We start from the raw sequence: 25,867 nt of genomic DNA on the forward strand, positions 1-25,867 counted from the left end.
GGTTTTTATTAGTGTTTGTCTGATGTTTATATCACATACAGAAATATAATTGCAATCATATTATGAGTACCAATAGGTTATTTTGACAGTTAGAATGAGTTAATGCAGCAAGTCAATATTTGCAGTGTTGCCCCTTCTTCTTCAAGACCTCTGTAATTCTCCCTGGCATGCTCTCAATCAACTTTTGGACCAAATCCTGACTGATAGCAGTCCATTCTTGCATAATCAATGCTTGCATTTTGCCAGAATTTGTTGGTTTTTGTTTGTCCACCCGTCTCTTGATGATTGACCACAAGTTCTCAATGGGATTAAGATCTGGGGAGTTTCCAGGCCATGGACCCAAAATCTCTATGTTTTGTTCCATGAGCCATTTAGTTATCACCTTTGCTTTATGGCAAGGTGCTCCATCATGCTGGAAAAGGCATTGTTGGGTGCCAAACTGCTCTTGGACTGTTGGGAGAAGTTGCTCTTGGAGGACATTCTGGTACCATTCTTTATTCATGGCTGTGTTTTTAGGCCAGACTGTGAGTGAGCAGATTCCCTTGGCTGAGAAGCAACCCCACACATGAATGGTTTCAGGATGCTTTACAGTTGGCATGAGACAAGACTGGTGGTAGCGTTCACCTCTTCTTCTCCGAATAAGCTGTTTTCCAGATGTCCCAAACAATCGAAAAGGGGATTCATCAGAGAAAATGACTTTGCCCCAGTCCTCAGCAGTCCACTCCCTGTACCTTTTGCAGAATATCAGTCGGTCCCTGATGTTTTTTCTGGAGAGAAGTGGCTTCTTTGCTGCCCTCCTTGAAACCAGCCCTTGCTCAAAGAGTCTCCGCCTCACAGTGCGTGCAGAAGCACTCACACCAGCCTGCTGCCATTCCTGAGCAAGCTCGGCACTGCTGGTAGTCCGATCCCGCAGCTGAAACAGTTTTAAGATACGGTCCTGGCGCTTGCTGGTCTTTCTTGGGCGCCCTGGAGCCTTTTTGACAACAATGGAAGCTCTCTCCTTGAAGTTCTTGATGATGCGATAGATTGTTGACTGAGGTGCAATCTTTGTAGCTGCGATACTCTTCCCTGTTAGGCCATTTTTGTGCAGTGCAATGATGGCTGCACGTGTTTCTTTAGAGATAACCATGGTTAACTGAAGAGAAACAATGATACCAAGAACCAGCCTCCTTTTAAAGTGTCCAGTGATGTCATTCTTACTTAATCATGACTGATTGTTCGCCAGCCCTGTCCTCATCAACACCCACACCTGTGTTAATGGATCAATCACTAAAACGATGTTAGCTGCTCCTTTTAAGGCAGGACTGCAATGATGTTGAAATGTGTTTTGGGGGTTAAAGTTCATTTTCTGAGCAAATATTGACTTTGCTAGTACAGTAATTGCTGTTAAGCTGATCACTCTTTGACATTCAGGAGTATATGCAAATTGCCATTACAAAAAATGAAGCAGTAAACTTTGGAAAAATTACTATTTGTCTCATTCTCAATACTTTTGGCCATGACTGTACATAGCAACTAGGACATAACAGGTTCCCTTTAATTCTTTGACGAGTTCTTAAGAGTAGATGACTTGTATGATGCAAATAAAAGCAGAAGCTTAATCAGGTAATTATGGATGTGACAGATTTTACAGCCGAAAAAGATGTAATAGATTTCATGGTTATCCCAGAGAGAAACGCCCTATTTGACCACCACTACGTAATTTTTTTTCTCTTTTAACAACTTTTTTTGTGTTGTGACATTTTGCCGATCTATGGGTCAGTAGCATTTTTATTTATTTATTTTTAGAAACACACTATGATGTAGATAAGCTTCTATATAAGAGTTGAAAATGCAAAAAATACATGTAACAATGAACAGAACACCTCTAAGATGCTTGTAAGCAAAATGCTTAAAATTCACAGTGATTTTTAAGAGTAAAAAAAGAAGTTGAAAGCGAGTCTGAAAGAGGCCTAAAGGTTACTGTTTTTCTTTCTCTCTCTCTTGCTGAAGGTATTCCAGATGTTGTTAATCATTTTCTTTACATTCAAGGATTCTTCCTCTCTGACAAGCTGTGATTTCAGCCATGACTACATGATATCAGACTGTTTGCAGAAGGAATTCCTTAGGGTGTGATGTAATGCCATTGTCAGGAAGACCGCTGTCACAAATAACCCCCAATCTCACACAAGTATAGAAAACTATACTGAAAAGTAAAATCAGATAGTAGCTCCCTTCCTGGCCCATGTCTGCACATTTTTTTGTTCCCAGACACAAAACCTCATACCACATATGACTTTTGCCCCTCAGATTGACCTCAAGACATAAAACATGTCTACAAAACAAGTGTTCATTCAGGAGGCATTATCATTATTCTTATAGAAACATTTCACAAAACCCTTACAAAAACACAAGAGATGATGAAGGTTTGTAAAAATACCAAAGATAAGGAGATCTGCTAACTAATGTGTAGGAATGGGTTCTTTAGTTCTTCGAAGACTAAAGTTACAGAATTCTTTAGTTTACTTCTACTTGTATTACATGTATGTGTTGGCCCCACGCAATAATCCCCTCTCTGACACTTGACGTCTTCAGATTACTTTACTTTGCTCTTCTGTTCTTCTTAGACTTGAGCTATAATTTCTTTTTTATCCTAGGTTGCAATGCAATAAGTGGCTGCGATGCTAAAATATTTCATTGGCAAAAATGCAATAATAGTAAGCATGACTTATAGCCTAGGAGGTAAAACTTGCAGAGAGCATATATAATACTCATGGATCACACAAATGAGGCTGCTCAGATCTCAATTTGTTCTCTGTTCTATATTTTCCCAGCCCCCTACCATATACTGTGTGTAGTAAAGACTTTAATTTGGTGTCTAAACATCATAATATCTCTTTCAATGTTCCTATTGGGCCCGCAGTTTACACAGCCTGTTCGTCATTATACACAAAAAAGGCCATAGAATAGGATAAAACCATCAGTATCTGATCGGTGGGGTCGAGACACTGTTGCCGGCAGCCACCTGAAGTTCTCTGCCAAAACACAGCAACTCCGTTAAAACTATATTGGCCGCAGCCGTACTAAAGATCCACACCCTATTTGGAGTAGGAGGTAGATCTGCAGTTTCCAGCCGCGGCCACGGTATAAATGACGTAGTTGCTGTATTCTGGCTGTATCTGAGTACGGCCAGTAATAGCTGATATAGCGGGGGTACTAGGTGTCACACCCCCACCGATCAGATATTCTAAGAATAGACCATCAATAAAAAAAAGTAGTGGGCAACCCCTTTAATCCATTAATTGGTTATAAGCTCCTGAACCTGGGTATTCTATTTCATTTTCTTTGCTTTTTGCAGACATTAGAAATATGTTTGTTGGTATAATGGATAGTTTCCATATTGCAGATATTTTACTTTAATGTGTACATTATGAAATTAACACAGTAGAGTTGAGACCAATTTTTACCAAAACTCACTGCTTTTGCTATATTGGTGATAACTGTTGACTGGGAATGTAAATATATAACATTTTACGATTCATTTCTCTGTTTTTCATCAAAGTAAAGACAGCAGTGGCAGGAGTCTCTGGGGACACTAAAACTTCAAACATCAGGGTCAAAGTGAACTTTTGTGTTCCTTGCAGAAAACTTCTTTGTTTCTCTCTTAAAAAGTATATTTTTGTTAAGTGGAGGACCTAAACTGGCCATCTATTAGTGATTTCACACAGCTGTTTTCTAGAAATCTTTTTGGTTTACATTGGCCATTGAAGACCTATTCTGAACAACCACACCATAAGTTAAAATGACAAATGAGCAAAACGATTCGCAGGACTCTGGTTTATAAGCCATGTTGGTAGTTTGTGGCCGCCAGATCAGTGCCTTACTAACTGCATTCTAACACCCAACATCGCTAGTGCCTCTTATGGATAGTAAGCGACAAAGTCATTATTGCGGAGTGACGTGTGCAATGTTTTTCTTGATCTATGACCTGGTCTAGCTTTCTATCGTGGGATGCAGATCTGTTATTTGACATTAATGATTCACCAATGACTGCACCCAACAATGGCAGACCGGCTTTTCAATGTCAATCTTATTCATGCCACTAAAAGTTGGTTATGTTAAATGGTCTAAAGTAGTCTTTTTTGGGTATCTAAAATCTCTAGTTTGCTCTAAACTCTCCAAAAGTAGGATTTTCTTTGTTTGGTGGAATACATCCCACACCCACCACCTGATCATCCCAATGTCCCAAGATCATAGTGAGTAAATGTCTGTATTCTAAGGGGACAATACGCATAGATGCAGCTGTAAATGTGAATCTCAAAGGAATCCATCTAAGACAGGAAGTGTTAAAGGGAATCTGTCACCACTTTGGAGTTATCAGACCTCTACTATGGCCATACAGGGTATAAAAAACTAAAAGTATACATACCTGTATGGCCCATAGTAGAGATTTGATTGCAGAGAAAAGAGCTTTAATCAATTCTATTTCGTACAGACTTAGCGTCCGGGAGACGCCACGCAATCCCCGCCTATGTGCTTATTATTTCCCCAAATCCCCGCCTGTATGCTTGATTATCATATTCCTCCCTCCCCTGCACGTCACAGGGCCCTTTGACCTACACTGTGGTTTTTGTGGACTCTGGGCGAAAGAGTCTCAGTGGGCCCCTTTAACACATACCACTATTCATAATGCACAGATACCGCAGAGAAATATATATATAAAGTAAAATTGAGAAGATTTCACTTCTTACATTACATAAGTGATATCTATTGTAAATTCCACAATAGCTCAGAAACCGACAAATTCTCTCAACGCACAGTGCAGACCGGACAGTATAGTCCTCCATAAAGTATTATGGGCCCCATATATTGCTCCATGCAGAATACTGGTCCCCATATAGTGCTCCATACAGGATACTGGTCCCCATATAACGCTTCATACAGGATACTGGTCCCCACATAACGCTTCATACAGGATACTGGTCCCCATATAGCGCTTCATACAGGATACTGGTCCCAATATAACGCTCCATACAGGATACTGGTCCCCATATAATGCTCCATACAGGATACTGGCCTCCATATAACGCTCCATGGAGGTTACTGGCCCCCTTATAACGTTCCATACTTCCATACAGAATACTGGCCCCCACATAATGCCCTATGCAGGATGTCACCTATCCCCCCCCATGCAGGATGTCACCTCTTACCCATATAATGCCCCATGCAGGATGTCACCTCCCCCCCATATAATGCCCCATGCAGGATGTCACCCCCCCATATAATGCCCCATGCAGGATGTCACCCCCCCCCCCATATAATGCCCCATGCAGGATGTCACCCCCCTATATAATGCCCCATGCAGGATGTCACCTCTTCCCCATATAATGCCCCATGCAGGATGTCACCTCTTCTCCATATAATGCCCCATGCAGGATGTCACCTCCCCCCATATAATGCCCCATGCAGGATGTCACCCCCCATATAATGCCCCAAGCAGGATGTCACCGTCACCTCTCCCTCCCATATAATGTCCCATGCCGGATGTCACCCCCTCCACCCATATAATGCCCCATGCAGGATGACACCTCTTCCCCTCCCATATAATGCCCCATGCAGGATGTCACCTCTCCCCCCCCCTATATAATGCCCCATGCAGGATGTCACCCCCCCCCCCATATAATGCCCCATGCAGGATGTCACCTCTCCCCTCCATATAATGCCCCATGCAGGATGTCACCTCTCCCCTCCATATAATGCCCCATGCAGGATGTCACCTCTCCCCTCCATATAATGCCCCATGCAGGATGTCACCTCCACCCCCCCCCCATATAATGCCCCATGCAGGATGTCACCCCCCCCCATATAATGCCCCATGCAGGATGTCACCTCCCCCCCCCCATATAATGCCCCATGCAGGATGTCACCTCCCCCCCCATATTATACCCCATGCAGGATGTCACCTCTCTCCCCATATAATGCCCTATGCAGGATGTCACCTCTCCCCCCCCCACATAATGCCCCTTGCAGGATGTCACCTCTCCCCCCCCCCCCCCCCATATAATGCCCCATGCAGGATGTCACCACCCCCCCCATATAATGCCCCATGCAGGATGTCACCTCTCCCCTCCATATAATGCCCCATGCAGGATGTCACCTCTCCCCTCCATATAATGCCCCATGCAGGATGTCACCTCTCCCCTCCATATAATGCCCCATGCAGGATGTCACCTCTCCCCCCCATATAATGCCCCAAGGCAGGATGTCACCCCCCCCCCATATAATGCCCCATGCAGGAAGTCACCTCTCCCCCCCCCCCCCCCCCCATATAATGCCCCATGCAGGATGTCACCTCCCCCCCATATTATACCCCATGCAGGATGTCACCTCTCCCCCCACATATAATGCCCCATGCAGGATGTAACATCTCCCCACGTATAATGCCCCATACAGGATGTCACTTGTTCCCCCCCATATAATGCCCCATGCAGGATGTCACTAGTCCCCCCCCACCATATAATGCCCCATTCCACCATACATATTTAAAAAAAATAATCAAATACTCACCTCACTTCTCACCTGCTGCCTCTGCTCCGGACCCCTCACCCGCGCCGGCGTCTTCCCGCTCTGCGCTGCCTGTGACGGCTCAGGAGAGAGCACAGTGTAAAGACGTCACCGCACCCTCTGACCTGAGACGTCACAGTTCAGCAGCCGCGGAAGAGACTGGAGCTGCTGCGGAGGCACGGTGAAAGGTAAGTATTGTGCCGGGGCCCTGAGCAAGCAGGGGGGGAGCGGGCGCTGACACCAGCACCGCACCACTCATGGGTCCCATAGCATGGCGGGGTGCCTGACGGTGAGTGCCCCCCCCCCCCGCACCTGCTCAGGGCCCCGGCACAATACTTACCTCTCCCCGTGCCTCCGCAGCAGCTCCGGCCCTGTTTGCAGGGGAAGGGGGGAATATGATAATTAAGCATACAGGCAGGGATTTGGGGAAATAATAAGCATATAGACGGGGATTGCTTGGCGTTCCCCTGGACGCCAAGCCTGTACAAAATAGAATTGATTAAAGCGCTTTTCTCTGCCATCAGACCTCTACTATGGGCCATACAGGTATGTATACATTTACTTTTCTATACCCTGTATGGCCATAGTAGAGGTCTGATAACTTCAAAGTGGTGACAGATTCCCTTTAAAGAAAGGGAAAATGAAGTTGATGAAATGCTGATATAGGATACAAAAGAGATTAGAGGCATAGGTATTAAAATAAAGTGAGGCATTGAGTGCTGGAAAAAGATGGGACTGATGAGTATAAGAGAACTGCTATTTTGTAGGTGCATAGATAGGTAAGAACACACAGCACTTTTCCTTGATTTTCCGATGCTGAGTTCCTAGGTATTATGATAGATATTATGCTATCACTGTGCACTGATGTAGCTGAGCCCTTACTGTTGTTAGATGTGTTATTACATTGCCTGTAGAATGTGTGCCCTGGAGCAGAACTTGCATGAATTCTCTGGACGCCACTCCCTTCCATTGTCTCTCAAAATTAAACTGTAGCAGATTCTCCTCCAATTCTCCTGAGAATATACTTGAAACCAGATCTGTCAGATAGAGCAAAAACAAATAAAATAAGTTGCAGATTGGGAAGTTCTGAAGACTTTTTATCAAGATACCATTTTGATGCAGAACCACAGCTACAAACTTTCTTAAAGGGAATATGACAGCAGGTTTTTGCAATTTTAATCTGAGAGCAGCATAATATAAGGCAAGAGAGCTTGCCTCTGGGATGTGTCACTTTCTAGGCTTTGTGCTTCAGTTTCAACACAATCAGTGTTTTATCAGCATTGGATTATCGCTGGAGGACTAGGTATCACAGGTGCTGCCAATCAGGCATGTGGGGTTACACAGAGATCAACATTCATAGCACTGCTACATCTACAGCAGAGAAAACAGATTTTATCAAAACTGCAGCAAGCAGCTCAGTAAGTGACACATCGCTGGAATCAGTGTCTTGGTCTCTACATCATGCTGCTCTCAGATTACATGGCAAAAACCTGCTGACAGATTCCCTTTAATTCTCCTGATACATTGTCTTCTTCCCTGATCTTGTATTACTTTTATTTTTAAATGTTTTACCCCTATTACTGCCAACTACCCCACCAATCTTTGGGATTGGTGTAACTGGCCTAGAACCAAAAAATATATATATTTACACTTGAGTATATTCACAACGTTTTTTTAGTCACAGATCCCGTGCCAAAATGCATATTGAAAAAAGTTTCAATAAACTTCCCATTCATTTGAATTAAAAACCGTGCATGTCGTATTTCTTTCCAATTGTTAGAAAAAGCGTTATGCCAATTGTTTGGTGTGTTTTCTGTGCGTTTTTTTTTTTTTTTTTTTTTTTTTTACAAGGTTTTTGCAGTAGAAACACTAAAAAACACTTGCCATTTCTCTTAATCTAGATATGGCAGATACTTTTTTTCTCACTCAGAGTTAAAGGGGTAGTCCCATCTCACATGCCTTTACTTAATGATCGCTATGGGTCAGATGTCTCAGACGCCTAGAAGGGGCCACATCACTGCTTTATTGCTACGTCCCCTTCACTGTTTTCCTTCTGCAGGAGCATCTGAGCCACCCGCTGCAGCACATGTAGTAACTGTGCAGAGAATGTAGTGCTAAAGAAGTGCTGCAGTCTCTTTATTTTCAGGATCAGTGGGGGTTCAGGAAGTCAGACCCCAAGCGATCTTTTAAGTGATAGCATATTGTAGTGTTATATCATCACTAACTAACTAGAATACGAATACTCCTTTAAAGGGAATCTGTCACAAGGCTTTTGCCCTAGAGCAGCATAATATAGAGACCCTGATTCCAGTGATGTCACTTACTGGGCTGCTTGCTGTAGGTTTTATAAAATCACAGTTTTATCAGCAAAAGATTATTATTATAGGACTAGTAAATCTGCTGCCATTTTGTTCTCCATATTCATGAGTGCTGTATAACCCTGCCCCCACCACTGATTGGCAGCTTTCTGCCTATGCACAGTGTACAAAGGAAGCTGCCAATCAGTGGTGTAGGCGGGGTTCTACAGAGCTCGGCATTCAGAGATCTATTAAATCTGTAGCAGATGAAACGAACCCTGAAGCGGTTAAACGATGTGACATAAGACAGACCATGTGCTCAGCAGTGTCGTTTTTACCTTGCTGTGTATTATGTTCATTTTATCCAGCACTTTCTTCAGGCGGATTCCATTCAGAATCCGCTTAAAAAATACGTTGTGTGCACATAGCCTTAAAGTCAAAAGCAGGCAAGTGATCATCTAATAAGTATTTTGTATAGGAGCTGACAAGTGCAAAACCAGGCACAGCTGCTCAATGAACATTAACATTGAAGGCCCCCTTTTCTTCCTGATGGTCTCTGTTGTTCTCATGGATTGTTTTTTCACCAATCAAGTGTAAATGGCCTATCTTAAAAACAGCCAATATTATTTTCTTTCTGGAAAACCCTATTAAAGTGTTGTGGAGATGTCTTACATCAAATGGCACCAACTCAGTAGCTTGTCTTACAATATTGACTTCCTATGCATTGTCATAAATGAATCCAAATGTGTTTGTCTCCTTTGGAGCATCCACAGGGAACCTTAGTAGGAGCCTATCCTTAAGGCATACAAAATCTTATGGGATATAAGTAAACACAATAAATAACAGCTAAATAAACAGCTCGGACATTCCTGCTCTATCATTACTGGCTCGGCTCCCTATAGCAGGGTAGCCAAGTCGTCCTGCAGATCTCAGTCATTCCTCATAAGTAAAACATTTTATGTTTGCTCCTAAAATAATGTATAATGCTATGTCCCCAGTCTTCACTTTGGGAATATGAGAAGTAACAGCATCTCACAAAATTGATAACTGGATTATACATTCGGACTCTGTGTCCCTTTCTTGAAGAATTCTTCTATTTTTATATTTCTTTCAATCTCCACACCCTTGGGTTGAAAGTGCTGACTGTGTTTTTATGCTTTTCTTCTTTGTTGGCATGGATAACATGGCAGACTATTTATTACATTGCACAATAAGAAGCACTAAGGTTGCTCATTTCCTATGTGGTTTTTGCAGTGGCAGAATTTAGATGCTCAGATAATTTATCCTGTATTTGTCTTTATACGTGTTTTGTACATTGGTTATATACATGCATTGCATGATTGCACTCCTCTTTGCATTGGCCTTACTTAAGTTGCAGACCTTATTGTTGCAGAATTAATAATATGCATGGAGAAAAAAAAAATCCTAATATCCAGTTTCAATCCTCTTTAGTATTGCCCTCATTCATGTCTTACTTCATTACACGTCAGGACAATTTTGCTACTGAAACTATCGGTATGGCTGTATATATCCTAGTGCAATAATAAAAATGATACCTGTTTCATAGTAATCCGATGCACCAAGGCTGAGGAATCAAGCTACTACAAATTAGCCTGGAAGTACATTAGGGGTGTATCAGTACAGTAGAAGTGCATGACGCGCACAATACACTTACAGGCTAATTTGCCTGTGGCTTTAAAGCTTGATTTCTCCGCTCTGGTGCACTGCATTACTACGAAACCGGTTTCATTTTTATTATTGTACTAGGATATTTACAACCATACCACTAATTTGAGTAGCAAAATTATTCTGACTGATCCCTTTAAACGTATGTATGTGTATGAAAACACAGGTATAACCTGAAGTTTCTATATCCTCCTAGCATGGGGTTTTAGGGTCAAGTTCATGTGAGTTCCTTTCACATGTTCTGCAGATTTTCTGTTTTTGTTAACAGGACTTTTGAATCTCCTGATCACTTTGTTCAGTAAATATATGATTTCTAGCATTTACCACATTTTTTCCCCCAAACCAAGCATACCAGGCATTGTGTTTTTTATTTCTTCCTCCTATCAAATGCTATGGGAGAAAACCAAGGCAGGAACATTTTATGGTCTGCAGGTGAGAATTTGGCTCCTAACTATTTCACTGATCATTACATTTTTACAGTTACATGTTCACCTTCTAACAAACGTGTCAGTTTATATAACCGGTTAATGCGTTCATCAATCTGTACTGTAACTTTTTACATTATACTACCTGTCTCGCACTGATACTGAGTTCCTCGGCTGCATAGCCAAGCTGAAATCTTTTAATGTTTTTTCTTGCCCAATCTCTATATAGGGCAGTTTCTAGAAATGGCACTGCCATAGTAGACGCTGTACAATAAAGGTACATTTTCTCTGCCTGATTATTGGGAACAAGTGTTTCCTTATATTGAGGCTCATTTGTTAGATTAAATTATTTTTAACCATTTTTTTTTAGCCATTTACTCCTGTTCCTGACCAGGCACATTTTCAATGAGGGGGTGGGTGGTTGTACATGCGGCTTAAAGAGCTAAAAAAAAATTATCATTTGGATCTTCAACTAATTAAACTTTGTCACTATCATATTCTCTCTCTTCCCCCCCTGATATGAGAGTGAAAAATAAGAGAAATAAGGGTCTGTCTTTCACGTGATTTTTTTTTATGACCACAAAGATATCTAAAATACATAAATGTGTTCCCCTTTCGGTAACAAATATTTTTAGATATGACACATTAATTTTTTTTACGGCAGTGGGGCTAGTAACAGCAATTTGGACTAAAGTGGTATTTTTTTTAATTTAATCTAATTATCTACTCTTTTTTTTTTACTTGTTATTTTCTATTTATTTACTTTTCTTTTACTTTACAGATTGTGGCCCCCATACGGTCATACAAGACCTTTTTTGGGGGTGGAGGGGCATTTAAAATGTTGAAATAGTTTTATTTTTATCCTATTTACATTGTAACTGGGACTGGTGTATTAGCCCAAGTTACAGGGGAAATGCAGCTTAGACCCAGCAGCTCCTGTTGCCGCCCTATACACAGCGATCACATGGGAGGAGGAATCGCCGTCATCGCTTCCTATTACTGCATACACAGCCCTTCCTTAGCACTGTATATACAGCGATTGAGAAAGCACAGACAGTAATAAACTATATGTGCCCTCCCTATAATGACTCCGGCTGTCTTTGATGCTCAGATCTCCACTTCCACAGCCACACGATCGCTTATAGCTGTACTCCCATGCAGTGATGTTTTGGAACATTACTGCAGAGAAGGAGCAGGACCGCCCGGACTATGGGTGGTCCAGAAGCCGTTAAGTTTGCTGTATAAACAGGACATGTGATGCCAAGAACAATTAACAGACTATGCACACAGAACAGTCTATTAATGATCGTTCTGTGCAGATCGGAAGTGCAGTCGACCTGTCTAAACAGGCTACTGAACGATCACCAAACATGTAGCCGATTAGCGGTCGTTTTTGGTCGCAGATCGTGCAATGTAAAAGAGTCCTAACCTCATCAAGGAAAATCTACCATTGATATGTGACAGGAACTTGAAGTTGTTGTGGCTGTCGGCAAACTTGTCAATGGTTTCCTAAGGCAATAGAAATCAGGACCAGTGTAGGAAAATAATGCAATATATTTACAAAAATACTCCAACATCTAATTAGAAATTAAAAGAAAAAAAAAACACCTTTATTTATTTATATTTTTTTAATTATGCCAGATCATTGGTGACCTGGCTGGTTGAAACCCCAACCATTCTCTTCTGCACATGCATGCCAAGTGTATCTTCTCCATTAAACTTCAGGAAAAAAATTCTTATTATTCTGTCACCTTAAAACCTTTTTAAAATGATGCCCCTTTGAAATCCTTATAGTTTGCATAATACGACTAATATTAGTCTTGGAACTGTAAGTTTGGTGCAAGAGCATTGAGACAGAGTAACAGAACCTGAATGTTCTTGAGCGCAGTTTGAGATGCTGGAAACATTTAAAGAGATTAAGATGAGACCAGCCGTGTGTATCCGACAAGAATCCCAGATGATTTCAGAGGTTAAGAATGAAAGGCTCACTGTTTACTTAAAGGAAAAGTACTGCGTCTAAAACTATCTGCAAGCTACCCATCTCTATTCATCTGCATGACTGGTAAAAGGTATTATTTATTTATACTTAATCTCTGTGCAGCGCTGCAGAGTATCACATCGTTGTATAACATAAACTTCTAATTCTGCTTGTAATTTATAATTATCACTTACTCCTTAGCAACACTGAAGAGCAACTAACAGGACTGTGCAAAGTAAATCTCAACAAGTATACTTTCTTTAACAAAAATATCTTGTGAAACGTTTAGGAATTGCAACCATTTTTTTTACAAGGCCTCCTCATTTCAGGGGCTCAAAAGTAATTGGACAAATTACCTTTACCATAAAAAAAAAATGTTCATCTGTAATATTTTTTAGAGAATCCTTTGCATGCAATGACAGCCTGAAGTCTGGAAGCCATGGATGTCACCAAACGCTGGGTTTCCTCCTTTGTGAGGCTTTGCTGCCTTTTCTGCAGCTGTCTTCAGGTGTTGCTTGTTTGTGGGTCTTTCTGCCTTAGGTTTTGTCTCAAGTATGTGAAATGCAGCTTGATGGGGTAGAGATCTGGTGATGACTTGGCCATTGCAGAACATTCCACTTTTTGGCCTGGTTTTCTTTCTAAATATATTTTGGGTTATTGTCCATCTGTACTGGGAAGCGCTGTTCAATCAGCCTTGCTGCAGAAACTGGGCACAAAGAATCGCCCTGTACACTTCAGAAGTCATCCAGCTGCTTCTGTCTGCAGACACATCATCAATAAGCACTAGTGACCCGGTGCCATAGGAAGCCATGCATACCTGAGCCATCACACCGCACCAACCATGTGTTACAGAAGGCGTGCTGTGCTTTGGATCATGAGCTGTTCCAAGACTTCTCCAGACTTATTTCTTCCCATCATTCTGGTACAGGTTGATCTTAGTTTTGCTTTTCCAGACCTGGGCGGCTTCTTGCACCTTGTGTTGAACTCTTTGTATTTGGTCTCATGATGTCTTCTCTTTATGGTAGACTTAGATACTGAAGCTACAACTTCCTGGAGAGTGTTCTTCACTTGGGTGGATGTTGTGAAGGGGTTTTTCTTCACCATGGAAAGGATTCCGCAATCATCCACCACTGTTGTCTTCCTTGGATGTCAAGGCCTTGTTGAGTTCTCAAGCTAACCAGTGCGCTTTTTTTTGCAGAATGTACCAAACTATTGATATGGTCACTCCTAAAATTTTCAGCTATCTGATGAATTTCTTCTTTTTTTTTTCCGGCTTAATGATGGTCTGTTTCTCTTCCATTGAGAGCTCCAATGACCGCATACTGTGAGTTCACAGTAACAGCTTCCAAATGCAAATGCCACACCTGGAATCAGTTCCAGACCTTGTACCTGCTTTATTGATGATGGATTATGAGGAAAAAGCCCATTAAAGAGCTTTTGAAATAACTGTCCAATTACTTTTGGTCCTTTTAAAAAGAGGCAGCTTCATATTAAAGAGTTGTAATTCCTAAACCTTTACTCCAATTATGATGTGAACACCCTCAATTTAAAGCTGAGTCAGTCTGCACTTTAAACCCAGGTTGATGATATAACTGTATATTGAACACATAACGTAAATAGGCAAAATGCCAGAACGTGTCACTCACCAAATACTTCTGGACCTAATTGTGTGTATATATAATAATTTATTATTTTGGGAACGTGTGCTCTTGGATGACATATGCCTGTACAGTGGAATATGTCAATAATATTTCCCACCTTAGAAGGAAACATAGTGTGAATAGGCCCTTACGTCTTACACCAAATTTGTATCTAGTGATTTCACTCACTTTCTGCTTCACTGCTGGTATATTCTACACTCTTTTTTTTTTTTTAGCTCGGCTGCTATCTGTACCCTTGTTACCCCTTTGTTGCATTTATGAAAATGAAGTCATTGTACATGAATTAAGCAGCACCAGTTTCTGATTCTGGTTATTTTTATTTAAGGAATTTTATTTGTATTAGTCACTAATGTGCTCTGGAGCAGAAGGAATGATGATCTCTCCTTAAAAGTCATTGACTGGTAAATAGAAAGTTGAGGACTTCATGTACTGGACTGGATGTGCTTCATCGGAGTTTCTCTAAATCTGGTCCTCAAAGAACGCCGCAAACACAACTAATAGAAATAATGCCCACAGTGAGGGTCACCCTGCTCTATAACCAACTACTTATAAAGACGTATAAAAAAAATAGTTTAGTGTGTACATGGGGAATGGATCCAATTACAAGAGATAAATTTCTTGAACAGGATAGCGTTGCTATGTTGTTACTTAAGGGTATGTGCCCACGATGCAGAAATGAAGCAGAAAATTTCTGCAGCATTTCTGCATCTCCCTGGCAGAAAAAACGCATGCAGATTGTGCATGCGTTTTTCCTGCAGAATACATGCGGATCCACATGCGGATTCACATGCGTTTCCGCATGCAGATTGACAAGCGCTTTCCAGGCGATAGCATCACTTGGAAAGTGCTTGACAACTAGGTCACACTATATAAATCCATGCAAACTGCATGGATTTATACAGTGTGAACCGTAAAAATTAAAACAAATAAAGCTATACTCACCCCCGAGGCCCCGGTGTGTGCAGCAGCGCTCCTTCCTGTCTGGTTCCCGGCTGCCGGCATATCGCGAGACAGAGCGGTGAAGGGCCTGCGGTCACATGACTGTGACGTCACCGCAGGTCCTCAAGCGATGCCGGCAATCAGAGAAAAGCCTTCGGAAAGGTGAGTATAAACTTTATTTGTTATTTTATTCTTTTTTTACAGGTACAATGGTACCCAGGTCTGGATGAGAGTCTTCTCTCCTCCAGAACTGGGTACCATCCGCACATAGAGACGCATAGAAGCCGCTTGTACAAATGTACAGTCGCGGTTTCTATGCGTTTCAATGCAAGTCAATGGCGGCCATTCCGCTGCGCTTCTGCAAAATTAAATGACATGCTGCGGATTTTTGTTTGCAGCATAAACGCTGCGGAAAAATCCGCAGCATGTGCATAGAACATGCGGAATCCCCTTGGGGACCATGGGGTGCGGATTACCTAGCGTTTAACAAGCATTTCTGCTGCGGAAATTCCGCAGCATAAACGCTTGAAAAACGCTACGTGGGCACCCAGCCTAAAGGAACTTTTTAACCAGATTTAAGCCGGTGATACAGCTGTAACAGGATCACCATGATGATTTTTTTTATTCAAATGGCAATAATAAGTAACCGGAACTCTCTCCCCAATAGTCAAGTTGTCCGGTAGCACCTCTTGAATTGATGGATGCTTCAGAGGCAAGTACGTCTTCACAAGCCACATCCAGCAACATTTGCTGCATGCGCAAACAGTTTGCAGTTGAAGTCGATGCACGTGTGCTGGATGCTGCCCCTTGTGGTTGTTTGTGATGACGCATTAGGCCTGTCTGTTTCCAGTCGAAGTAGGAGTGTGACCAGCCTGCTTGACTTACTTACATTTTTATACTATTAAATACAATATACTGTTTTCCCCCCATGCCGAATCTCTTACAAACTGGTGTTGTATTATTGACACACAGATCTATGTGGAAAATGGACATCAAATCTGCAATAGATGCATTTACCCTTATAGTAAATCACATACAGGTATATGCTCTGCTAGTATGACTAATAAGGAGTATATTTTACATTTTCTTTTAATCTGAAAATATTTGTACAGCAAAAAATTGTTGCAATCATTATGTTCCTACAACAATGACTCATGTTTTCTATATTTTTTTTTTACACTCTTATGGAAAGTAACCAAACCTCCGTTCTGTTTTGCTTGCTCAAAATCTGCTCCACAGATCTTACTGTAGTAACCACTAAACTAAGTCAACAGCAAAATAGACTATAATGTAGAATGTAAGCCTTCAAGGGCAGGGTCCTCTTCCTGCTGTGCCAATCTATCATTGTTTATTTGTTACTGTAAGTGATATTTGTATTTTGTATGTAACCCCCTATCACGTACAGCACCATGGAATCAATGGTGTTATATAAATAAATAGTAATAATAATAATGCATCGTATGATATTAAACTTATGCAACCATCCGTTCTGCGGAATAGAAGATGACCGGACGTCACCTCTGCAGAGCCACGTCGTGAACACAGCAGTGGTGCACATACTCGACCCCCACTTCATTCGTTGTCTATGGGACTGTCCGAGAAAGCAGAGTATCGTAACGTAGGTCAGCAAGTTATCACCTATCATATGGATAGGGGATAGCTTGTTATATCGGGAATAACCCATTAATTAGTCCAGGCTTTTTAGCTCACAAAGGATTAACTAGAATGCTAAAATGCCTACAGTTTTATCACTTATAATAATAATAGTTGAATTATTGCGTTTTTGCTCTGATTTTTGCTCTGATTTTTGCATAGACAATGTTTTCCATGCAAGAAATCATGTGAAGGCCCCCAATACTATCTCTAAAAAACATTAATACTCTAAAGCCCCCCCCCTCCCCACCCATACAACACTAAGTTTAGCTGGATCGGCCTATCATCTAATGTGCATCGTCCCTAACATCCCCTGATATCATCTACCACGGAAAAGAAGAATCAGGCTTATTGAATCTTAACACCTGATCCTATGGAGAATATATGTGTTACGGGTGTGTCAGAGGTGACAGTCGCCCTGCAGTTGGTTGCAGGAGATCTCTACGTTTGGCATAAGACATCTTTTTAGAGGCTGTCTGTCTCTAGGACCCAGCGGCTACCTCCCTCTGCCTAATTAGTTCCCTGACCTGGGTGTATATATACCTGGTGTGTCTGAGAGGGAGGTGCCGGCGATATTCATTACTACTTCTGAGGCTTTAGCAAGAGCAGTACTTTGCCCTCTCTGGAGCTTGAGGACTTGTGCGCATTTGTTTGGAGTTGTCTAAATCTAAGCAATCCCCCCTGTTTGTCTACCCTTGTTGTCTATAGAGTTTAGTGGAGATCGACTAGTGCTCATCTCCTCCCATCCCTAGCCTTAGCCATACGCCAGGGAAAGTCAGGGCGAAGCACACGTGCGGCGATTGATGAAGAGCCAATACAGGGACGGTAGTTGAGATAGGGTGACACTAGACCAGACTAGGAGGTCTCCACTCCCCCCTTTCCCTTTGTGTTGCACTAAGTCTTTATCACACCTGACGTGACTATATGCATATGCATGAGGGGGAGTTGGGAAAGATACCTATTGGCTGACTAATATCAGAGGCAGGGGTGCACATTTTATTTCTTTTGGGCTGGGCATTTTATATAAATCCCAGGTGCTGATTAAAGGGGTTGTCTGCGCAAATTAAAATTATGCCCAGGGTAATTGATAAATTAAAAAAAAAACAACTCCGCCATACTCCCCTATAGGTACTAACCTGGATCTAGCACAAGCCGCTCTAGTCTGCGCAGAGACAGAAAGTGGTAATGTTACTTTTCCAGCAGCTGCTGGACCACTGCAGCCACGTGTGGGTGTTACGTAGCCACAAAGACTTATATGGGGTCTTGTCACAAATCTAAAAGCATTATTATATGCTGCTTCTGAACGAAAGGTGATGTCTGCTGCATTCACATAGCACCTGACACCATTTAGTGCATACAGAGAATTTTATGTATTCATGAATTGGGCTGGATAAGGGGACAGTCTTCTCTCAGAGATGATCTTAGCAAGAGGCTTCGTTGTAATAAATATATTAACCCTTTTTTTTTCCATATCTGAGTACATAGTATAAATGATGCCTGACGGTATCCCTAGACTGCATGTATCCTACCATAACTTGTTCTGTGTTTTATTCACAGCCTATGAACATCCTGTACAGCTTGCTGTGGGGCGGCCTGATGACGGGTGGTGCAATGTTACTTGTATGGTGGAGCACAAAGCAGCTGGGCTGAAGCCACTGACTTTACTGTTGGGATGTAAAGTACTTTACTGCCAACCAGGCGGAAACATACTGTAAAGATTACCGCGACAAGAAAAAAAAACTCCTAAATGAAGACTGACATTATAGACAGAGCATGTACATGTATGTGCTGGATATATGTGCGTGTGTTAAGCCTCAAGTTTTTCATTTTTCAGGATACCTTTATTTTGGACTTTTGCATCTTTTTATTATTGCTGAACTCTTCAACCGGTGAATGAATTTATAATCAGCATCAACCAATATTGTATCGTGAAGTGCAAATAATAGAACATTACAGATCGAACTGCCCTATTTCTTGAAAAGGATGCCGGCCACCAAAGGAATATTATTACTTCATCAACTATCCTGACGTTTTACAAGCATACCATCAGTGGAGATAATTCCTCCGTCATATCGCTGTTACATAGTTGCCTCCTGACATCAGTTACCTTCTCCTGGCCAGAAACAGAAAGTGCTGGAAATATGTTTGGTTGATTCTGAGCAACCAGAAAAACTTCTTATATCCTTTTTTTTAGAGTCTTTAAACCATAACGTCAGAAAATGTCAATATAATATTCCAGCTATCCCGAGGACCACAGTAGTTGGAGGCTTGAGGCTTAGTATATAACTAGGAGATCCATATAAGATAACACTTTAGTGAGTATTTTCATCATGCTTCTTCGAATACGTTTTTTCCTTTACCAACTTACCAAGTCTGAATTTTTTGTCCCGCTGTGATTTTTTTTCATTTTTTTTTTTTTTTTTTTTTTATAGATTATAGTAATAAGTTCCCATTCTCAGAGCACGGGAGAATAACGGTGCTGCGCAGACGCGGGCAAGAGCTCATTTTTTTTGCAACCTCTTGTTAAGAGGAATAATAATTTTTTTCATGTTTTTCAAAAGGTCACCCATCATTAAAAAAAAAACATAAAACTTCTGCTACGTCATAGAGGCATAGTTTTCTAAGAAACACCACAAACCCCTCATTCTAGTGGGAACCTGGACCCAACAGAGTATAACTTTAGATACCTCCAGGCTTTTGTATAATTAAAATGACCATTTAAACACAAAAAGGGGTTTAAAATTGAACTATATATAAAATTGTAGCTTCTTTTATTTAAAAAAAAAAAAAAAAAAAAAAAAGTGCCTAAAGGCAGTCTTACCCTAGGTTTACATTCCAATCTATATCTGTACAACTGTTTAAAGCCATGAGATGTAATTATAGGGTAAACTGAACATAGAATAGGAACACATACAATCATATTTATTCACAAAGTCCTTATAGTTGGTTCCTAGCACAACTTGCTTTAAATACCCTAAAAACTGTATGTTCACATGGGGTCAATGTGCAGTAGATTTTTTTTCAACTGGATTGTCAAGTGGGAAATCCACAGTGTATTAAAATAGTAGCAAAATGGATGAGATTTCAAGAAATCTGAAATTGCAAATTTTAAAGGGAGTCTGTCATCTTCGCAAACGCTATCAGCCTGCAGTTTAATCGCTTTCTAAAGCTGACCACCCACCGCGCTGAAAGCACGGCTACCGAGAGGAAATTAACTTTATTCCTCCCGGCAGCGTCCGGCTTTTTCAGTCATAGGGGGACACAGCTTCAGTCATTGTTTAGTGCATAGTGAGCAGCGGCTGTAAGGACGCAAAGGCACATTTACTGACAGCCGGGTCTGCATTCTTCAGCAGCTGGGCAGCTTTAGAGCGCTATTAATCTGCAGGTTAACCTCATATCTGAAGGTCATTAATGGGGACATGACAGGTTCCCTTTAAAGGGGTTATCCCGTATTATTTAAAAAAAAATTTACTACGGCCTAAGAACTGACAGCCCATCTCAGCCAGCACAGAGTAGTCACAGACAGACCGCACCTGTCGGCGATTCAGCGGCTTCCGCTGACGTCACGTCGACAGAGCAGCAGCTCCTCTTCTGCTCTGTTTGATGAGGCTTGACTGCTGACGTCATGCTAATTGCCTAACTTCGGGGAGCCGACTGCCAATCAAAATTACGTTGGCAGTCACGCCGCATCGACAGAAAAGCCCAGATGAAGAAGAGCTGCTTTGTTGACGTGGAGCTGCTGAATCACTGGCAGGAGCAGTCTGTGACTACTCTGAGCCGGCGCCGGGTAGAACAGGCAGGTAGCTGCCTCTATTACCAACTACCTGCTTGTTAGTTTTTAGGCCCTTAGCAAAAAAATAAAATAGTCCTGCATGACCCCTTTAAATTCGCAGCATGTCAACTTACTGTATGTTGCATATTTTCTCCATTTTTTCCACTTTTTGCAATGCATAGGGAGAATTCTTTTGGCAAATCCGTCACAAAATCTGCATGTAAAACATCTGCACTGTGTAGACCTACCCTCACAAAGGAACATAACTGTTGCACAGCACATGTTCTACCTGCATCTTATTTTCATGATCACATTTATTAACATACAGTATACACGCACTGCAAAAGTGATATGAAATACGTCATATTTTTCTCATATATTGATTCTGTAAGTAGGATTCCTGTAGCCAGAGAAAATAATGTGTGTGTAATCTGTTCTCCCAGTTAGAAAGCTCAGATCTCTGTAAGTTTCGGGTCACATCATTAAGTCACGGATGAAATGATACAGAACTATGGAGGTGACGATTCTACAAATACAAAGTTATCAGGACTCCCCGTTTGTTAATGCAGCTTGCAGGTAACAATAGACAGGATAAGTGTACTCAAAAAAAAAAAACTATTGAGAGAGAATCAAGCCAGTTAGTATAGATTTTTTAGTAGAAATAATTGCATTATGTCCTCATGACCTCGCACAGCTAATGACTCCATTTATTTTGAAAGATTGCAGCGAGTTTGTGTCAGAGAAAGCTCTGGCGTTGAATGAACTCCAGGGAGATAATTCACATTTATCTACAGTCATAGTAATTCCCTCTCATCTTGTGGTACGTTACGCTTTTAATCCTAAATTAAGCTTCTATATGTATTAATAATATCAGTTTTCTAAACTGGTTAATCCCATAGTGCCAACACCTTCTCATTTCTGTCATAGGGTTATTCCAATCTTAGCAAGTTATCTTCTATCCACAAGAACGATAAATACTTACTGATCACTGGAGGTCCAAACTATTAGGAGCGCCACCAATTCCGAGAACGGAGATCTAAAATGCTGCATTTATGGTCTATGGGGGTGCAGGATATAGGTGAGCAAAGTATTCAGCTTCCTCTGGCAGTCCCAAAGACAATAATAGGCGCACATGTTCCAGTCTTACGGGGCATTTTAGTGCCCTCTACCAGTAGGGATTTCAAGGGTTTGACCCTGACTGATCAAGTTAAAGGGATCAAATTAGCTGGTTCATGCTGCTTACACCACCAAATCAGACACTCGCTTCATTATTGCAGACTGTGTTTGTTTTGCGCTGATACAGACATACATACAACACTTTAAAAAGCCAGACCTGACCGCACTTCTGAGATAACTAGTCCGAGGAAAGTCCCCATTGTCTTCAACCTTTCCTTTTGATTGATATGTCTGTACTTGTACAAATACTTAAGGAGAGACCTGTCAGTCTAAGGTAGCTGTCAGGGAGAAGCTGCCGGGGACCTGCCCCTATCTAGTCATTCGAGATGCATAGACCCCAAGAGGTTTCTCAAAGTATGTTTTTTCTGAACGCTTCTGTGTATAGGTGATAGTTTGGTAAGAAGGGGAACATTTTTAATTTTATTCACCATTTTAGAGATGGCTCTGATGTACATCTTCTATTATAATTCAAACTTGCTTTCAGAACCCTGCTGGTCAGAAACTGTCAACAAGGTTTTGGACTGACAAATCCTTAAAGCTGGCCATACACATTAGATGATTGTTCAGCTCATAGTTATTTCTCTTGACTTTCTGCCATACACAGGAGCGCTCAGCTCGGCCTAGTGATCTTGTCTTCCCTATGAATGATCTAGCAGTGACTTGTCTTTACACCGAACACAAGGAATGGCTGCTGAAATCCAACAGGCTGGGTCCTTCTCTCTGACATTATCTGGTCAGATGGTTAGCCGATCCCACCAAAGTTCAACAGCCCTTTTATCTAATGTTTATGGGGGGCCTTAACAGCCTAGCTGATTTCCTGTATTGTAGACTCCCATATCAGATTACCGTACACTGGTATGAAGACTACACTTTTGAGAAGGCAAATCACCAGAACTAGCTCTCCTGGCAACAAGGAACACAATAGAAAAATTGTAAATGCAGCTCTGGACTATTACACCAGTTGTAACTTAGGATCAGTGAAGAACTAGTAATGTAATGTATTTACAAAGTTAGACCGGCTTAAAACATCCCACATTCACGGTCTGAGTGCGAGCCATGATATATGGACCAGCCGCGTGTTTCCTGACCCAAACTCAACAGACTTGTAGGCATGTATGAGGATGCGGAGTTTGGGTCAGGAGACATGCAGCCAGTCCAGACATAGTGTCCATACTCGAACAATGAATATCGGATCATCCGGCATCACTTATATACAAATGTTAAAATGGTATTCAAAGTAAAGGTGGGCTTACACTTCCAGACTGCTGGGGTCAAACGACCACCAATCTACAACATGTTTGCTTACTGGCAGTCGTTTAATAGCTTGTTACGATCATCGCTCTCGGCAGCACATCGATCTGTGTAAGAGGCTGCTGAAAGCAGTGATATTTTAAGCGACGCAAAACACTTGCTACTGTCCTCTTCACAGTTTTAGGTTTTCTAGGAAGCTAGGTTTTTACTAGCTATTATTAGTCATCTTATCATAAGGTCATTCTCAGAAATGAATCCACATTTCTAATTTCTTTGCAACATTTTTAGGTGTGGTCAAAAACACCCTAGTTCTCCAATATCAAGCTGAATTTGAGAAGTTTAAGCGGTGATATTTTACCACAATAGTCTCGTTCTGTGTTGTCACAAGCTGGCAGATTATTATTTTTTTTTTTTTTTTTTTTTAGATGTATATGACATTTGTTCTGTTGGATCTCCACCAATCTGATATTGATTATGTATGCTAGTGCTATGCCCTCAGCGTCTGTCCTGAGACCGGATCATGATGTTAACTAAAGCTTCGCAGAAGAAAAAAAAAAAAAGAACAGTGTGGTACTAACTTAGCATAGGGGTACTACATGCATTGGGAGTACATGGTGAAAAAAATGCAATTTAGGGGACCCTGGTAATGGTATATTATTTGAGAAATCTTATGTTGTTATCAATACTTTTGGTCATTATACCTTTACATTTAGGAGAATTAATATGTTGAGTCGACTTCTTATGATGATCAAATATTTAGTAAATTCCATCTATTGTATCGACTTGACATACCTTATGGTGATATTCCCAGCCGATAGTAATGGGGAACTCTTATGGTGTCGTATGTTTAATAGTTTACAGCAGGTGTCTCCAGCCTATGGATCTCTAGCTGTTGCAAAATTACAACCACCATCGTGCTCCACGAGCCGGAAACCCTCAAGAGTGGGATTTGCAGTTTCGCGACTGCTAGGGAGCTACAAGTTGGATTCCTCTGGTTTACAGCCAAACGGATTGATAATCACCTGCCAGGTCCTCAAGGGAGATGTTACCTTGACACCCACGTGCCTCCTTTTTATACATGTAAAGTCGTATTTAACATTTTATTTATGTTTTGAAATGCTGAACTTGTAAGCTAACCATAAAGTCCTACTTACCCCCCTATTTTTATATCTACACTGACAGTGCATTGTGCTTTAAAAATGACTTGTAGCATGATTAACCATTGTATAATAGTGTGACACATGGGAAGCCTTTCATTGCAAAATAAGGGTGGAGTAGCATGGTCGTTATAAATTCCCCTTTTTTTGTTTTCTATTCTTCTCCTCCTCAGAGTTTCTGTGTATTATATATAATATATATACATACATATATGTACTTCTTATCTGCATGTAGAGTAGATATATAATATACATTCTCATTTCTGTTTCTTGATATAGTTTTTATTTTTATGCTACTTTTTTTTTTATCCTGTATATTGATAAGCTTGCACTGACAGATATGTACTTGGTTAAAGGGGTTCTCTAAAAATCGTATGAATTTTGAAAAATTTTCATTTTTTTTTAATTGTGTTCCATGACATTAAAGAATGAGTTGATTGTGTTTTGCATGTAAAAAAAAAATAGGTACGCTATTTTTTATTTAAGATTACATATGTAGCTCACTTTGTTGAGTTGGCCAATAAAGAATGTTCGCATCAGGTATCATAGCAGTAAGTGTTGCATGCAAGTAGTGGCCTGTGGCTACACGGTGACTTTGGCTATGACAGATACAGTTCGCTGTATGCCTCTGTTACATGGCAGCATAGTGTTAGTGAATTAAGTCGCATTGCAACACGCAAGGTACCGTGACAAGCAAAAAGTTGGATATGTTGTGACTTTCTTGTCACCTTGTGGGTCTCAATGTGACTCCGTTCACTTGTGTTACGTTATGATGTAGCAGTGGCACAACGGTCTTTGGGCATGCAACCTGTGTTACGGATAAAGTCATATTGTAGCTCCAGCCTTGATCTAACCATCTGAACTGCAGAGAAATATTTCCTCATCTGATCACTGGGCTTTCTATGATGGTAATTGTAACCCCCATAGTTTGGAATCTTATATGAGACCAAATTTGAAAAATATCTTTGTGTATAAATGCAGAGCGAAAGCTGACATCCGAATAGATATCTACATGTTTGTCTGATTATGTTGGCTGAGGTTTATACCTTACTAATAATTCCTGTAGAATCTTTTGGTCCTTTCCAGTGCAACAAGGTCAGCAAACTCTGAATAGTAAAGTGCCCATATATACGAGACAGCTGTTTCCCTAACTACAGTTTTGCCCTGAGCTTTCTCTCCTGACTTTTCCTTAGGCATACATGTTCAGCTCGACCAAGCTTTAATGCCTTTTTATTGAGGAGTGCAGAGTATGCCTCTACCAGACACATGGGGTCGGCATATCTCCCCTGAGAACAAAATGATCAGGCATGGAAATTTAAAACTGCCTGA

General features: G+C 41.2%; 1 protein-coding gene across 7 annotated transcripts in view; it reads left to right on the forward strand.

Annotated features, from left to right (window-relative positions):
- Positions 1-25,474, forward strand: part of LOC141154244 (uncharacterized) — a 150,535-nt gene extending 125,061 nt beyond the window's left edge. For all 7 annotated transcript variants that reach the window (XM_073639853.1, XM_073639852.1, XM_073639858.1 and 4 more), the window contains one exon: positions 18,740-25,474. In XM_073639853.1, coding sequence (XP_073495954.1) covers positions 18,740-18,832 — 93 coding nt within the window. In that variant the 3' untranslated portion in view covers positions 18,833-25,474. The remainder of the gene's footprint in view (positions 1-18,739) is intronic.
- The last annotated feature ends 393 nt before the right edge of the window (positions 25,475-25,867 follow it).

This window comes from Phyllobates terribilis, unplaced genomic scaffold (genome assembly GCF_046119375.1).
Source record: "Phyllobates terribilis strain yellow unplaced genomic scaffold, ASM4611937v1 Scaffold_7__3_contigs__length_470593459, whole genome shotgun sequence".
In the NCBI taxonomy this organism is placed as follows: domain Eukaryota; kingdom Metazoa; phylum Chordata; class Amphibia; order Anura; family Dendrobatidae; genus Phyllobates; species Phyllobates terribilis.